General features: G+C 33.8%; 1 protein-coding gene, 1 long non-coding RNA gene, 2 other non-coding genes and 1 pseudogene across 10 annotated transcripts; 2 read left to right on the forward strand and 3 right to left on the reverse strand.

Annotated features, from left to right (window-relative positions):
• The first annotated feature begins 2,677 nt into the window (after nucleotides 1-2,677).
• On the forward strand, nucleotides 2,678-3,633 carry LOC146910242 (uncharacterized; annotated as a pseudogene). Its single transcript, XR_015018007.1, has 2 exons — nucleotides 2,678-2,759; nucleotides 3,019-3,633. The product of XR_015018007.1 is annotated as an uncharacterized LOC146910242 (transcript).
• A 3,388-nt stretch (nucleotides 3,634-7,021) lies between these two features.
• LOC146910243 (protein NPGR2-like) lies at nucleotides 7,022-13,600 on the forward strand. Of its 6 annotated transcripts, none has more exons than XM_085724268.1 (7): nucleotides 7,022-7,358; nucleotides 7,752-8,044; nucleotides 8,705-8,957; nucleotides 9,501-10,717; nucleotides 12,211-12,364; nucleotides 12,508-12,598; nucleotides 12,905-13,600. In XM_085724268.1, the coding sequence occupies exons 2-7, from the start codon at nucleotides 7,790-7,792 to the stop codon at nucleotides 12,945-12,947; spliced, it is 2,013 nt and encodes a 670-aa protein (XP_085580394.1). In that variant the 5' UTR covers nucleotides 7,022-7,358; nucleotides 7,752-7,789; the 3' UTR covers nucleotides 12,948-13,600. The 6 variants fall into 6 exon arrangements, with proteins under 6 accessions (XP_085580394.1, XP_085580391.1, XP_085580396.1 ...); XM_085724270.1 differs by having other exon boundaries at nucleotides 7,302-7,646; XM_085724269.1 differs by having other exon boundaries at nucleotides 7,302-7,495.
• Nucleotides 13,601-13,807: 207 nt separating this feature from the next.
• LOC146910244 (uncharacterized) lies at nucleotides 13,808-16,109 on the reverse strand. Its single transcript, XR_015018008.1, has 2 exons — nucleotides 15,910-16,109; nucleotides 13,808-15,772 (listed from the first exon to the last, which is right to left on the reverse strand). It is a non-coding gene; the product is annotated as an uncharacterized LOC146910244 (long non-coding RNA).
• LOC146910245 (U6 spliceosomal RNA) lies at nucleotides 15,898-16,000 on the reverse strand. Its single transcript, XR_015020912.1, has one exon. It is a non-coding gene; the product is annotated as a U6 spliceosomal RNA (small nuclear RNA).
• An 878-nt stretch (nucleotides 16,110-16,987) lies between the features above and the next one.
• On the reverse strand, nucleotides 16,988-17,090 carry LOC146910246 (U6 spliceosomal RNA). Its single transcript, XR_015020957.1, has one exon. It is a non-coding gene; the product is annotated as a U6 spliceosomal RNA (small nuclear RNA).
• Nucleotides 17,091-17,459: the final 369 nt, after the last annotated feature.

The raw sequence follows: 17,459 nt of genomic DNA on the forward strand, positions 1-17,459 counted from the left end.
GATTTGTACCAGATATATTGCAACTACATAACCGTTTTGGGGATTCAAAGTCATATCCACCACGTCTATATATTCAGTCTATCAATGTGAAAGGTACATTTTTACATTAAGTTAAACTTCTTGATTCTATAAAACTTCCCGTTAACTTGAGCATTGGAGTCCTTGCCGTTACATCCTCTCCCCGCTCAAGTGAATCACCATTGTCCTCCACTACATCTCAACAACTCCCGCCATTGTCTTCAGGGTCCACTCCGGATTGTTGACAAACCCTTTAACCATCTAGATTCATTTTGGAGGGTATTGTACATCCAATAGTCTCGCATTGTTTAGGATTGAGGTCAGTTGTAGTTTATAAACAACAGTCAAACAACTCTATCTAACGAGACGTCTTTTAACAAAAGACAAAATTATGAGGGTTTACACACAAAAACTATATTTGACAATACCTCATAAAAAAGTGTGAATGGCTTGAGATTGAAATATGTTAAACTTGACATAATTACACCCCTAATAACATTGTAAACGATCTTAAATTTACAAATCCAACCGCTAAATTAAAAAAAATTAAATAGCAAAGAGATCAAATATGTAAAATTTTATAAAAGTCTAATTATTTGATAATTTACAATATTACCTTATTTGAATTTTTGGGATTATGGGAAGGTCATAGCCTCAATACGTCTCTACATAGCTCCATCCCTAGTTTCAATTCTCCTCAGTGTTAATTTTGGCGGGCTAGTTTGACTTCTACGAAAAAATAATCATATAAATGAACTAATATTGTGTTGGACTAAGCCCTAATACTTAATTTATATATTGATTGAATTTGACTTGGTACCATGATCTAAATATATATATATATATATATATATATATATATAATAATAATAATAATAATAATAATAATAATAATAATAATAATAATAATAATAAGACATTTATTTATTAATTTTGTTTTATTTCAAAAATAAAGTTCCTAGAAAAGCGAGATTGTTTAATGAAACATTACGTATGACTTAATCGTAAGATCTCATTAAACATAAGGACGCTATTTTTAAAATATTCATGGTCCAACTTTATTGTGAAGTGGAATAACATTAAAGTATAGAGACTATTATGTGGGTAGACTAATGGTAACATCTCATATATCATGGATAAAGAGTTATAATATCTTCATATAGATAAAAATATTAGGAGTGTTATTTATATCGGACTGACCCACCATGAGAATACTACATAGAGTGTTATACAAGTGATTATTCTCTTAGTGATAGTGGTGTATTCCACTATTCAACATGAAATCACTATATACACCAGATGTAGAAATCGAGTACTTTGTTGTCATTCAAACGTTGTCCGTAACAAGATGACTATAAAGTTGGTTGATACGTACTCCACAAATCATGTTGAGGGACGTGAGGGACCTAGATGGAATTTTCCCCTCCTACATAATAAGAGAAATGTCTAAGAGTCCAATATAGAACTGGACAAAGGTGACACACAATGTTTTCTGTCCAATATAGACACGAGGACAAAAATGAAAATTATACACATGATCATTACCACAAAAGGTTTAGTCAGATCATATGACATTATTGTCACTTGGATATCATTGATGTGTTGCTAGATATCACACACGCTTTATAATATTAAATATAAGATTTAATATTATTGTCAACGTTACAAGAACCTACATGTTCACACATATTCGGGGATGCGTTTATCTTGTGAAACAACTTAGCTTGCAAAACCCACAGGTCGTTGCTTGGTTTGCAGAGCACATAAGTGGTTCTATAAACAGAACCCTTGCGTTAAAGCAACAATGCACTTAACCTAATTCACTTATCTAAAAGCCTAGTTTTTTTTAAACCTAAAATTGTGTTCGCTCACTCTCTAAAACTTATTCGAATCAACTAGCACTGAGTGAAGAAGTTATGTTCGTATGGACTAAGTAGAGGCAACGCTACTTTGCTTTGCTAGTGATCATCCTTTCATGGATTATTCTCCACTCGTCAAAAAGGTAAACATATGAAGCTTAAAATGTTTAAGTAGTTTATGTTTAATTTATGAATAATGATTCAATCAAGATCTGTTCATCATAATTTATTCCGCTAAGATAATTAAATTTTAAAAACTCATTCTCAAAATTCCAACATATTACGTATACACTTGATGATCATTTTTGTAATTTTAACCGTCTTCTATTGTTTCTTAGAATTTGAACACATGGGGAGAAATAATTTGAAGTTGAATTTTCCTTTATTACTTTCTTACGTGTTTCAAAAAAGTCATTTTCCTCTCATTTCTTTCTATTTTATTTCTTTCTTTTTTGTTACAAATAATCTAATGGGAAACTAGCACACACCAAATGCTGAGAAGAGATGAATTGTATGTTCAAACCCACACTCAAACATATGATCATCAAATGTCTAACATTTTATCATCTAAGTTTTGCTTACGAGATCTTTCATTTTATTTATATTAAACCAAAAAAGTACAATCTAAAATATATTTCTTCATAAAATTAATAAGGAAATAATGATCATTGTCGATTGAGTAACTTTGAGCCCTCTTGACATTCATGTAACATTCACGACTTTAGGGCACCTAATCACTGCAACCAGTATAAATACAAAAATATTTTGTTTTATGTTCATTCGTATGTGTTACCTTGTTGAGATTTGTTACTCTTTCTACCCATTTCTTCGGTTTTCCTGAAACTATTATAAGAAAAAAGGCATCATCACACCGCCCATGAGGTAGACTTCGATGATAAATTTTATCCTCTACTCCTTTTCGATATCACATCTCCATCCCAGTTTGTTGAATTTAGTGTTTCTCTTTGGTTAAACTCTATATCTTGAATCTTAATATTGGTAGCTTGTATAAAACCCTAGATTTCTCTTCAAATATTTTTTTTCATTGGTTCTTAGTTTTTACTTAGAAATTTATTTTTTGACATTTTTTTTTGTAATTGTTAAATATTATGATGATGATTATGGTTGTGATATTGCATAGAGAAGCATGAGTACCAAAACGATGCATCCACCACCTCGTCGTGTCCCGCGGGCTAGCACCTCTTCCACTAACAATAATAACAACTCTAAGCACAAGGAAGTGGATCAAGATGGTTACAAAAGGCCTATCACTACCCCCACAACTCCAAATACCAAATTGTTCATGTCAGATAAGCACATAGTTGGGCCAAAATCGACCCATGGAGACTCAAAGCCAAAGATGTGCAACGACAATAACAACAAATGTTCAAACCCGAGCTTGTTCAAACCCGAGCTTGAACAATACATTGTTCGCAGGCTACTTGGCTCATGAATTCCTTACAAAAGGAACTCTGTTGGGACGACAAATGAGCCTGATGTCGAGCTCGAATAAGGAACCACAGCAGCAGAAGTACAATAGGTACGTGGAGGTAGCACACTTGTTGAAGTCAGATGGCACCCAATTTTCGTGATATCGTGAACCCGACCCAGTTGGGTCGGGAGTTAAGGTTATCCTAGATTCTCAATGAACTGCCTTGAGCCATCCCTTGGATACAACTCTTTCGTGCCATCATCTCATAGAAAAGGAATGTAACCGGTGAATAAAATAAAATCTCTTTTTATTTATGTATTTTTATTTTTATTTTTTTCTCTTCTCATTCTCATCTATCTCAATAGTCAATACTATTTGTGGCTCTGCTTGTGCCATGCCATACAGGGGCAACCATGCATGATGCATGCGTGTGCTTGTTTATATCTCAATTAATCTAGCCAACGGTGTATGATGTAACCATTGACATGCCGTTTCTACTTCTAGTCCTTTTATTCGTGTATTCCCATTTTCCTTGTTGTTTTTCTTTTTGATGTAAGGTTTTCTTTTCTTGTGTCATAGATTATTATTATTATTATTATTAACAAATCTGAAGATATATTTGATCTCTAAAAAATGAAAAGTATCAATATGGTAATTAATTTCAAATCAAAAGCACTACTCTATTTTTTAGCAGCAGTTTGGATTTTATATTATATATTTAGAGAAAAGAGAACACACAATGATGTCAGTGGAAACTAATTTTACAGTGATGTCTGGTAATAACCGACATCCTTCCTAAAAAAAAAAAAACTATGTCAGTGGAAACTAATTTTATAGTGATGTCTAATAATAAGTGTTCGATAATTATTTAGAAAAAAACAATTATGATAATGTAAAAGTATTTCATACATTTAAACAGTAACCAATTTTTTTTTTTATACATTTAAACAAGTGACACCATTAATGTATGATAACTAATTTCATAATTCTCTCACACAAAGTAATGAACGAATCCTGCTAATATAATAATAAGGCAAAATTACACAATTGGTCTCTTAACTTAATTTTAGGTAACACTTTCGTCATTTATCTTTTTTTTTGTAACGATTTAGTCCTTTTATGTTATAAAATGACAATATTTTATCATTTTTTATGAGATTTTTTCAATGAAATTTATTTTCTAGGCTTGTATGATGAAGATTTGCTTTTGTCTATGAGTTTGATGAATTTATTTTGGAGTTTTTGATTATTTTATTCATAAAAAAGGATAACTATATGTTGTTATTTTATAACATAAAAGACTAAATCGTTACAAAAAAAAGATAAAGGACGAAAGTGTTACCTAAAATTAAGTTAAGGGACTAATTGTGTAATTTTGCCATATAATAACTACTGTGGTGACTATATCTTCTTATCAGCGTATTAAGTGATTATATATTTTCTTAGGGTTTTGTTAACGAGCGTCCTATAACACTCTTTAAGCATTTTAAAATAAGCAATTATTCTTTAAAAATTTTAAATATTTTGATTTTCATTACATTAAATACGTATTTTTATAAATATTTACCACTTATGGTTCTTAAAGAGTGTCTTGAAAGCACTCGTTAATATTTTCCATCCTATTAGTAGTAGTATTTTGTTATATTAAAACAATAAACATATTTCCTAAAGAACTCTCACGGTCACTCATATGATACTTGTTCAAAAATTAGTGGAAGAAATTAAGTAAAAAATGTGAAGTTAGCAGGACACTCTATGCAAATGCACTGGTCTTTTTGATTTATCCATGCGTTCTTATTTTATTTTTCTAAAGCATCTCTAAAATGAAAGAGTTATGGTTTTTTTTTTTGGTAGTGAAAAGAGTTATGGTTTTAAAAGTATGTCTGGTCATATAAAATGACTATTGTATCCTGTGATTTGTATTTGTCGATGTCTTCACATTCTTTTTATGTAAATGAGACAATAAAGTTTAAACTAAGACAATAAAGTTTAAACTAAGACTTACTTCATTTGTTACAAAATATAAGAAAAATGAGTAAAAAAATCGACGTATGTAGATGAAATTTTAAACAAAATACATCAATTTTGTTTGACTCGTTTTTGTTTATATTTTGTTAATGAGAGTAATGTGTATACTATTGAAACAAACTCCTCGCTATTAAACAAATTCTATTGGTTTTTCTTCATTTTAAGGGTCTGTTTGGATTGGCTTTTGCAAAGCCAAAAGCAATTCTATACAGTTCCAAAAGCAAGGCCGTCTTAAGCAATTCGTAGGCCCGGTTTTGGTCATTTAAAGTTTGAAGAAAAAATTAAATTTTGGGCCCCAAAAAATTAAAATGAGGCACTAAATAAAAAAAATTGCCCAAGTGGGACTTGAACCCATGACATTACATACATTACAAGGACTTGAACCCATGACATTACATACATTACACTAAACCAAAAGTGGCCGCGGGTTGCCCAAGTGGGACTTGAACCCATGACATTACATACATTACAACATACATTACACTAAACCAAAAGTGGCCGCGCCACTACAGCTCGCTTGCATAACTTGTTATTATATCACTTTGATTATATATAACTAGTAATTATTTGCCTTGCATATTAAAAAAAAAAATTGGGCCCCAAAAAAATTAAGGCCCGGTGACATAGCCCAGCCTCGACGGGCTATGGGCCGGCCCTGTCCAAAAGCAATTCTACAATATTCCAACATGTTTGGTTTGGCTCTTCAGAATTGCTTTTATCCTCCAAAAGCAATTCTCCATGAAGCTACAAATCCTAGCTTCGAGCTTTTCTAGAATCAATTCTCCAATAAATTTTATATTTTATTATTACAACCTATTATTTTCCTTTATTGCCCTTTATCAATTCTCCTTCTTTATCAATTCTCCTTTAGGTATGTCTATTTTAGTAATTATACATTCAAAAGCAATTTTGATCAAAATCATCCAAACAACATTCTGTTTGTTTAATCAATTCTACATAATTGTATCCAAACATAAATCAATTCTGTCAGAATCAATTCTGTCAGAATCAATTATATTCAAAGCTGAACCAAACACACGTATACCAACAGCAATAATAGTGATCTCACATTTAAAACCTGCACTGCACGGTTTGTATTAATTAAAGAGCTTTATAAAAGTAGGGATTTCCACGTGAAGGAAACACCTTAGGTAAACAAACATATAGCAACCTTTATTAATTATATGCGTGTCGAGAAACACTTGTGTGGACCATGACCAAGAATTTTGGTTTGGTCACACACACAAGTTTTTCTCCTTCTCTCTCTTCTCTTCTCTCTTCTACATGTGCTCTCTCTTCTCTCTCTTCTCTCTTCTCTCTTCTCTCTTTGTGTGTGACCAAACCAAAATTCTTGGTCTTGGTCCACACAAGATTTTCTCATGCGTGCCAGCCTCACATTCCATCTTTATTTTTGTTTTATATGTAAAGTCCAATATTGCACCAAGTAGGATCACAAAAATGACAAAAGTATATAATGTATGAAGGTGTGTAATTCATGCATTTTTAAAAAAATGAACGAAATTGAATTAGAGATGGTACCGTTAGTTGGTTGGTATGTATGAGATAGAATGTAGTTAATACCACGTGGCAAGCATTAACCCTCGTGGCTTTAGAATGGGACCCACTACGAAACAAAACGAACTTTCCTTTCCTCATACAATTCCGTTCCATTCCCACTGATCTCACTTTTTCTTTTTTTCTTACTTTCTGGGGAAATAAAACTCATCATCTTCTCTCTTACGCTTTCCTTTTCCAGTTCCACTCAGACATTTTACTACACAAATAAAGCTATAAAGCATATCTATTTACATAAATAGATAAATAAAGTTATTATTATTATTACTTGAATCAGAAATAATCAAATTATAAAAGGAAAAAATATCCCCCCAAAAAAGGAAAAAGATTAACAACCCAAAAAAAAAAAAAAAAGCTTTCAAATGCTTTGATTGATTCTCAAATTCAGCAATGGAATTCACTGTTTTTATCCTTTGCTTTTCCTTTTCTTTCTCTAATATTCAAAGGTGACGATTCTTTATTTACTCTCTCTGTCTTTTTTATTTCAATTCTTCTCATATATGAGTATAGGTTTCTTCTTCTAAGAGTTAACCTCAATTTCAAATTTTAAATCGTAAATTTTTCAGAATTCACCGTACGTAGGGTAATGTTTTTTATTATAATAGTTATTCATGGTAATTTTTGTTTTCCAGTTACTGAAACATCGTGATCAACGTTAATTTTTGTTTGAATTAAGCGGTTATCTAATTCAAATTGTTTATCGACACTGACACATGTGATTACTTTGTCTTAAGGTATTTTTGTTTTCTCAAGTTATTATTAGTGTCTACGTGTCAGTGTTGATTGGTTGGTTGTTAATGGTTATGATTGTGGTTTAACTGTGATGATGTTTGTGACAGAGCTGTGGTGGAGAGATTTTTGAGAGAAGAAAGAAAGCATGGGGAGTAGGGATAGGAATCGGGGGAAGAGATTGCAGAAGATAATGAAGTGCTTTTGCTCAGGGGAGCTGATGGTTAAAGAAGAAGAAACAATGGTTCCCAATTCATCGGAATCTCTTGCAACTAAGGATTATTATTCCTCGACTGCAAGTGGGATTTCTGGCCAAGATGGACAGGTTGAGAGGAGGCTGGATTCTGGTAACATAGAACAAGCTGAATCGTCGTTGCGTGAGAGTGGTATTTTGAACTATGAGGTTGGATTTCTTTGCTCTTTGATGGTTTATTGCATAAGTAATATTATGATTTGCTCTATTGTTTAGACTGCTCCTTGAACAATTTAATTGAAAATGCATGTTAAAAACCTATTTGTGTTTCCGACATTTTTTTTCACTTGAAAGATAAAACTGTGTGGATGGAAATCAAAGAGGATATAGGGTTAACTATTTGCATAAACTAGCTGAGAGAAATTACTGAAAGAAGTTGGAAAAATCTCACCGGATATCATAAGTAGTTTTTATGAACTTTTTCAAACACTTATACTAGAGTTAGTGTCATAAGAATATAATAAGTCAAATAAGCTCTAACGAAGTTGTTCCAAGTGCTTCCTTATACTGTAGAGACTACGTAATCGCTGTCCGATTCCTTAAAATAATTCGGTATATTATTAATAGTTATATAAATTAATTTGTTACTGACCTTTCTGTCCCTGCCTTTATTTGTGGAAGGTTGAGTTCCCCTAACATCTAATCATTAGTTGTTCTATACACTTGTTCGTTTTACCTCAGTCTGTTATGTGTATACGTGTGTATTCAATTGGGTCTGTGATTTCTTCTGGATCATGTCTGATGCATGTAGTTGTTTGATGGTCTATTTATTGGACTTAATGGAATCCACTACATGCCTATAATCTGCAGGAAGCTAGAGCTTTGTTAGGGAGATATGAATATCAGGAAGGAAATATAGAGGCCGCTTTGCATGTTTTTGAAGGCATAAACATAGCTGCTGTGACTCCTAAGATAAAAGTTTTCCTTGCCAAAAGCAGAGAACCCCCCAAGAGACGCTCTCGGAATCACACTACTCCACCAATGTCTATACATACAGCTGGATTACTATTAGAGGCGATCTTGCTAAAGGCAAAATGTTTGCAGGTTCTTGCAAGGTTTGAAGGTACCATTATTGATTGTTTGATTCATAGATTTGCTCTTGGCTTTTAACTTGATAATTCTGTTAAATATTCCGTCTTCCTTATTTGAACATAGTGTTCGTTTTGCCTTACTGTGACATTTTATCATTTTAATATTTGTTTTTCCTCCAAAACTTTACTCAAAAACAAATTTGACTTAAAGTAGTTTTTTCCTTCTGCTTGCTTTAGCTTCAAAGAGAAGCACCAATTTCTTGTTTTCTCTTTTGGCAACTGCAATTCTGCTCCAGTGTGGCATTAGCACTTTTATTCTTCAGGTCAACCACCACAAGATCGTAAAACAAATGCCTTAAGAAATAGTGATCTTGATTTCACAACATGACTAAAGGAGATGATCATTACTTATCCTAGCACAAAATCATCATTTTGGACAATTTGACCCGATTTTATAAAATTAATCAAGACCGGCATTTCCTTTGAATTCCGAGTGTTTATAAAATTCAATGGAAGTTTTCAGCTATGAGAACCCAAAATGTTTACTGATATAAAATTTTAAAAAATTCTTGCAGAATCTGCCCAAACATGCAAAATTATTCTGGACTTGATTGAGTCTTCTTTACCGGAAGGCTTACCTGGAAACTTTGGTTCCGAATGTAAATTGCAGGAGACTTTAAGTAAGGCAGTTGAGCTACTTCCAGAATTATGGAAACTTGCTGATTGTCCACGTGAAGTTATTTTGTCTTATCGGAATGCACTCCTTCATCGATGGAATCTTGATGCAGGTACTACAGCAAAAATTCAGAAAGAATTTGCCATTTTTCTTCTATATAGTGGAGGGGAAGAAATTCCCCCAGATCTTCGTTCCCATATGGACAGTTCATTTGTACCAAGAAGTAACATTGAAGAAGCTATACTTCTTTTAATGATTTTGCAAAGAAAAATCTCTCTAAATAAAATTGAGTCGGATCCTTCAATAATGGAGCACCTTTCATTTGCTCTATCGGTTTCCGGGGATCTGACAGCTTTAGCCAACCAATGGGAAGAATTACTCCCTGTTACTATCAATCGAAGAGAAAGGTACCATGTCCTTGCTCTTTGTTATTATGGAGCAGATAAGGACATGGTGGCGCTTAATCTTCTTAAAAAGTTGTTGAGTAGCAGTGAGGATCCAAAACATGTTCCTGCTTTGTTAATGGCTTCTAAGATATGTTGCGAGAACCCTGACCTTGCAAAAGATGGGGTTAGCTATGCTTGCAGAGTGCGTGAGAACTTGGTTGAAAAATGTAATCAGTTGGAAAGTCTAGCCAATTGCTTACTCGGTGTTTCGCTTTCAACATACTCAAAATTTGCTGTTTCTAACTCTGAGAGGTTTGAGAGACAATCTGAGGCACTTCATTCACTAGAAACTGCAAGCACCATGACCAAAATGAAGGAACCTCTTGTACTTTACTATTTAAGTTTAGAATGTGCAGAGCAAAGGAAGTTGGATTCTGCACTTTGTTATGCAGAACGCTTTCTTAGCTTAGAAGCTGGGTCTAATATTAGAGGCTGGTTATTGTTAGCCCGAATATTATCAGCACAAAAACAGTTTTTGGATGCTGAAGGTATTGTAGATGCTGCTTTGGATCGGACTGGAACATGGGATCAAGGAAATTTGTTGCGAACAAAAGCTAAACTGCAAATTGCACAGGAGAAGTTGCCAGGTGCTATTGAGACGTATACTCAGCTTCTTGGTATTCTTCTGGTTCAGAGAAAAACTTTTGGGTCAAGAACAAAGCTATATAAGGTTCGTTCATTTTTGTGCTTCATGATTTATAATTCTGAGTCATAGGCCTTTATCTTCTTGTTATTGTCAGAAATTATTGGAGGTGGTCTTCCTTAAACTTGTGAAATTTATTTGCTGCAGAAACTTGTGTCTTGCTTATCAATGCCCGATCATGTTGATAGCAAGTTAGTAACAGTCATAGTGAGAGTAGTAGTGAGACATGGCCATCATTTATTCAATTTGACTTGGTTTAATATCTTACAAAAAAAAAAAGCAGGGTCAAATCAGTTCCTTTGGATTTATAAGGGAGAAGAATGAAACTGTTTAAATATGCTACTCATTTTAAGGCATGCAATTCTGTTTACTTCACATATTAATGCGATAATCATTGTTATTTATGTGTAAAACTGTGAAGAATTTTTGGAAAGTTTTTTATATATACATTGTTTGGAGTCTGCTGCATGTTTAACATTAGACGGAGCTTTCTTTCTAATTGTGCTTTAGATTCTGAAGAGGAACTCTATATTCTGATTTTGCATTTTTTTATCTTCCACTTTTCCATTTTCTTAATTCTAAAATCAGAGTTTACATATTTACTCTTCCTGCATATCAGATATTATCTCTTTTAACAAGAGATCATTTGGTTGAAATAATTTTGGCTGGCGCAATGGTAAAGTTGTTGTCATGTGACTGATAGGTCATGGGTTCAAGTCCTGGAAACGGTCTCTTGTGTAAAAATAGGGTAAGGCTGCATACAATACACCAAAAATGGCGGGACCCCTTCCCGGGCCCTGTCTGTGAGGGAGCTTTGGTGCACCAGGCTTCCCTTTTAAGCCCATATGGTGTTGATGAATTTATGCTCTTGAAGAGTCAGCAGTATGTTATGGCAATACTCATAGCAGGCTGGTTTTAAGTCCAAATTTACCGTGTCTCTTTCTCCCTATTTTGAATCACATAGTACCCTATGCTAATTCAAAGCTAATCACATAGTACCCAGATGTATCTGGCATATGAACTTATTCATAACAAATTGGTGTACGTTGATGGTTATTGATTTCATCATGTACATGTTCCTGCAGATCTATTAAACTATTTGGTGAGAGCGGATTGTATAGTTGGATGGCTGACTCTTTTAGGTGCATACTTTAGATTCTAGATGCAATCAATCAGTAGGTCACTGTTTTTTGTTTGTTATTTATTTGTTGAAAATTTTGAAAAGTTAGGTGGATGAATGTGCTCCATAGGGTTATGATGAATGTGCTCCATAGAGATATGATTGAAGTTTATATGGTTTATTTTCGGAATGCATATAATTTTTCTTGAAGGTTTCATTTAAGCCAACTACTTTTGTATGAAAATTCCAAGACTTAGGTCCTATTCTAAAGATAAATACTATTTAATCTGCACACCTTATTTATCCCTGTTATTTTATTTTGTTTCGCTAGTGTCATAAACTTCAGAAGTATCATTACTACTACCTACTTACCCATTTTTTCGCATACTATTTGTAACAGGACAACAGAGATCATGCTAGGAACTTGGAAATGGAAACATGGCATGACCTTGCTTATATATACATACGTCTATCGCGGTGGCATGATGCAGAAGTGTGTCTTTCGAAATCGAAGGCCATCAAACTACACTCTGCTTCTAGATGTCATGTAATAGGTAAATATATGATATTGTTTATCTCTTAAGTTATCTTTTTTTAAAATAAAAAATAAAAAATAATGTCAGCTGGCTACAATGAATCAGTTGAAAAGAACTGCTAGATATTTTTGAAATTCTGAAGATATAATATCTGTTTACAGCTAGCTGTGTAATAAGTTGGATGAAGGAGTGTGCTGCCAAGAGATCACAGAGCTTGTCTGTGAAGCAAGCACAACTTATAAAACCAAATAGGTCTACCGAACTCCAAAATTTCAATATTATGACAGTTAATTTACCTCAGCCTATTTCCGCAACAAACATATAATTCACAAATTACTGAAATAAACTATGGAACCCTTTATAAGAGTTTCTCACAAAAAATTCTAATTTTTATATTATATTCCAGATTTAAGGATGCCCTATATGCTCTCAGTTAGCTTTGTTGCTTGTAAATGTGTCCAGTTTATTTTATCCTGGTTTTTCAACAAGGAAAAGGAAGTTGACAAACATCATAATGGTCTCAATGTTGTGCTTTATCCTGTTTGTTCAATTTCACAGGTACTATGCTCGAAGCCAAGGGTCTTTACAAAGAGGCTCTTAAAACTTTTCGCGATGCTTTGAACCTTGATCCCGGACATATCCCTAGCTTGATATCAACCGCTGTGGTTCTTAGACGGGACGGTACTCAATCAAATCCTGCTGTTAGAAGCTTTCTGATGGAAGCACTGCGGCTTAACAGATCTAATGCTTCTGCTTGGTATCATCTTGGTATTCTTCACAAGGCTGAAGGTAGAATGTCAGAAGCTGCCGAATGTTTTCAAGAAGCAAACTCTCTTGAAGAATCAGAACCAGTGGAACCTTTCAGATGACTGACTCTACATCTACAATTTATTTATATGATACCATCTCATGCTTGATTATTCATACATAATTTTTATATGCTCTTGACGTCAATATACATCAATAAGAAAGGCATGATTTACGATTTAGTTAGCTTTCTGCGGTTGTGAGCTGGTGTCCTTCACATTTGGATTGTTGCTCAAGGTTGATACGGATTTTTTTTTTTTTTTTGAGGAAGGTTGATATGGACTTAATTTTAGATTTCATTAATTCATGTATTTATGTATACTTTTCTTCTTTTTCCTTGTATTGAGATAAATTTCATTAAATACACTGGAATATGTATCCAAAACAAATAAAAAGTTGAAGAGCCGGAGGATATTTAATGTCAATTAGGATGTGATTCTTGATCTACATATGCATCATCAATATTTTAAGAATATCTAAATGTCTTAATAACCTTCACTTATTTGGAATAACACAGTAATTATGAATTTTTCATGTAAATTTAAATTAACTTTGAGATCTCAATTTTTAAAGCTCTTTTAAAAAACTTTTCCATGATCATTTGTAAGTTTAGAATGGTTTTTGACAAACCGATAAATCATAAATATTATTCAATTTGCTCAAAAAATTTATTATTCAAGACATTTGGCATGCTCTGAATGCATTGATGATCAGCATCGCGGAAGCAATTTCTGGACGATGATGTACTTAATCAGCTAATGGCCTAGTTTTGATTATAATACACACATTACAGTTTCTCACATAACAGTTCTTCGGTGAATCTGTTGGAAAGGGTTTCTGCTGTATGTAACTTTCGTCCAACTTCTTCGATCGTCCTTTATCAATTTCTCAATCTGTACAGCACTTGGGCCAGAATATAGTCAATTTTGTAATCTACTGTTACTAGCAGCAGGTATTAGGCATCTCTTACTGATACATTACTAGTGGTACCACTATTAGTAAAAGTTCTGTCTGGAAACAATGGCTCCTGGATACCACTATTGGTGCAAGCACACTTGACAGGAAATGGATAAATGGATTTCTATCTGGAAACAATTGCTCAAGGGATACCACTATTGGTGCAACAATGGTGAACGTTTTAGCTGAGTTTGTTAGTAATTTCACTCACAGCAGCGAGCATTTACTTTCCACTCCAAATCAAATAACAAGCCGCAAACACAATTTATCAAAGAATGACAGAGTCTTTGTTGTTGAATACGACCAAGAAGGTTACCAAAACACCAAAATCTCAATCTCACCACTCGTCAGAACATGGATAATGGACAAGTTCAATATGGAGAATCCATGTATCCTGTTAACATAATAGCAAGCCATGGCAAAGAACTTGAGCCGGTTAGCTGACTGGTGGAGATGGCGAGAGTCAATTTTGCCTCAAAGGGTCTCTTCCAAACAACAAAGTTCAAGGCAAAATGGTGTGATTGAGGTGTCAATGGAAGATCAGAAAAGGGTGAAGTTGTGAATGAAGCAAGTGGTGCTGCTATGATCTTGACAAACACAGAGCTTAACTTGGAAGAAGATTCAGTTGATGTCCATGTCTTGCACTCTTGCCTGCAAGATTAGTAGAATTTGATGAATCAATCCCCTTGAAATCTTACATAAACTCCACAACACGGCCACTTTCACAGATTGAATTTGGAGAAACAATAATAGGGAAGTCTATAGCACCAGCATTAGCAAGATTCTCAGACAGAGGGCAACGTTTTACAAACCATTCAATCCTTAAACCAGATTTTACAGCTCCTCCAAGAGTCAACATTATTGTTGCATGGCCCCAGAACCTTGGTCCGATAAGCCTTCCAGAGTACACCAGAAGACTGAACTTCTCTATCATGTTAGGCACCTCAATGACATGTCCTCATGTCAGTGGAATTGCAGCTCGTACCTGTTCAGCTCGCCCAAGATTGAAGATATAACTCACAACACAGGAAAGACCAGTACTTAATGAAGACAAACCAGCTCGAGCTTTTGCCGTGGGAGCTAGTAAATGTGAATCCAGTACTGGTATATGATAACAGGCCAGATGATTATGTCAACCACCTTCGCAGCAAAGGTCAAAAGATGTTCAGTATCACACATAGAAATGTGAGCTGCCATGAAATCACGCTGATTACTAAAGTTTAAATAATTGGTCTTTTTTATTGCAAAACTCTCTCCTTTACTTGTTTCCTGAATCAGAATTTTCTCACTAACCACAAAAAATCATAAACAAGAGCATATCATAATGAAAATACATTCAACAACAGAAAAATTAGCAGCATTACTTCACAGTTATGCTTTTTATTGACAAATTTAGCACTCACACACACATATCAATTAGCTGAATGACTCCATTAAATGAAGGGTGCAAATAGTATGATTAAAAATCAAAGAGAGTGTAATGTTAGCTATTAAAATCAAACCATATAAAGAGTTAACCCTAAATTACATAAGTGAGATAACCCACAGACAAATAGCCTTAAGCATGCATTGATTTACTTCACTGCAACTACACTATCTTCATCTTCTCGTTAATCCATCTAGGGTTTTGTTTGCTATCTTCAACACTATTACACCTTCAATCTGCAAATAAAAACCCTAAAATAATTGAATTGCATCAATCAAAAACCCTAAAATGGAGATGAATAAGGTTGTTCAAAAGGGAAAACGCAGGGGAAGAGGGAAACTGAACGAAAATTGAAGGGCAAAAAAATTTAGACCATTTCTCGATTTGTGCGTGTCATCCTTGCGCAGGGGCCATGCTAATCTTCTCTGTATCGTTCCAATTTTATCGGATGTCCCCGAAGGGACAAGCCATTCAGTGCGCTAGCGTTATATAAACACTGCATATTTCTTTCATTTAAGCAATGTGGGACTATTTACAAAACTAAAACAACGCACTTACTTACCAACATGAAATGAACCCTCTTCCCTCCTTTCGTTGTCACTTTAAAGTAAAAGTAATACAAAAGTTTATAAATCATCAACTATATTGTGTTGTATAGTGCCCTTCACAGAATTAGATATATAACCTCTCTTTTTACATTATTAGCCTCAAAGTTGAAACCCATGAAAGCAACGTAGAGCATTGCAATTTGTGTTTAGACTAGTTCTGAAAGGTGATTAATGAGCCCAAAGTAATCTATACTCTAAGAGATGTATCGTGAAGTAATTACAAGACCATATCCAGGATTAACCCAACCATATAGTGAGCTATATACATTGGGAAGTTAGAACTATACGGTTAGTCCAACTATATATAATATGTAGTTTAAATCACAGAAAATTTCATACTTGTTATTGTTCAAATGCTTATTAAAAAAAAAAAACATTTTAAATTAATTGAAGGGTAATGTTAGAAGTGCAACTATTAGAAACATCTCCGTAAGTATAACTCAATTGATAGGGACAATGCATTCTAACATGCAGTGATCAGAGTTCGAACTTTAGATTCTCCACTTAGAGAGTGAATATCATCGTTTGAAAACTCGTTTATGCGTATAAAAATACAACATCCAAGATAACACTTTTTCGACAAAAATCATTAATATGAACCAATGGTTAGTCGTACACAAAGTTCTGCAACACATTTAGAGTCGAAAATAATAATAAAGTAATATACAAGATAAACTGAAATCATGCCAATCGAAATTGACACTAATAAATTGAAGTCGAACGATTCATATCAAATTACTATGAGTACAATTAAGATAAAACTGTGAAACTAAATTAAATTAATTGTGCCAGATATAGAAGAAAAATAAGAAATGAGTGTGACATTAAATAAAAAAAGGCAAAAAAAAATTGGACCATTTCTCGATTTGTGCGTGTCATCCTTGCGCAGGGGTCATACTAAACTTCTCTATATCGTTTCAATTTTATCGGATGTCCCCAAAGGGACATTAGTTGAAGTGCGCTAGCGTAATATAAACATTCCATGTTTGTTTCAACTAAGCGATGTAGGACTATTTTCACAACTAAAACAACGCACTTACTACCAACATGAAATGAACCCTCTTCCCTCCCTTCGTTGTCACTTTAAGTAATACAAAAGTTTTGAAATCATCAACTGTATTGTGTTGTCTAGTGCCCTTCACACAATTAGATACCTCACCTCTCATTTTACATTATTAGGAATCTTTCCTCAAAGTTGAAACCTATGAAATCTACGTATAGAGCATTGCAACTTGTTGGGTTTGGACTAGTTCTGTCTGAAAGGAAATTAATGAACTCAAAGTAATCCATCTATCATCTCCAAGAGGAGACGTAC

This window comes from Medicago sativa, chromosome 7 (genome assembly GCF_051527215.1).
Source record: "Medicago sativa cultivar Bolivia chromosome 7, Bolivia_mono, whole genome shotgun sequence".
In the NCBI taxonomy this organism is placed as follows: domain Eukaryota; kingdom Viridiplantae; phylum Streptophyta; class Magnoliopsida; order Fabales; family Fabaceae; genus Medicago; species Medicago sativa.

Excerpts from the sequence above, each read along its gene's own strand:
- LOC146910243 (XM_085724265.1), top strand. The coding sequence starts at position 7,790 with ATGGGGAGTAGGGATAGGAATCGGGGGAAGAGATTGCAGAAGATAATG. Across the intron at positions 8,045-8,704 it reads GTGGTATTTTGAACTATGAG|GAAGCTAGAGCTTTGTTAGG; the intron begins GTTGGATTTCTT and ends TATAATCTGCAG. Across the intron at positions 10,718-12,210 it reads CAAGAACAAAGCTATATAAG|GACAACAGAGATCATGCTAG; the intron begins GTTCGTTCATTT and ends TATTTGTAACAG.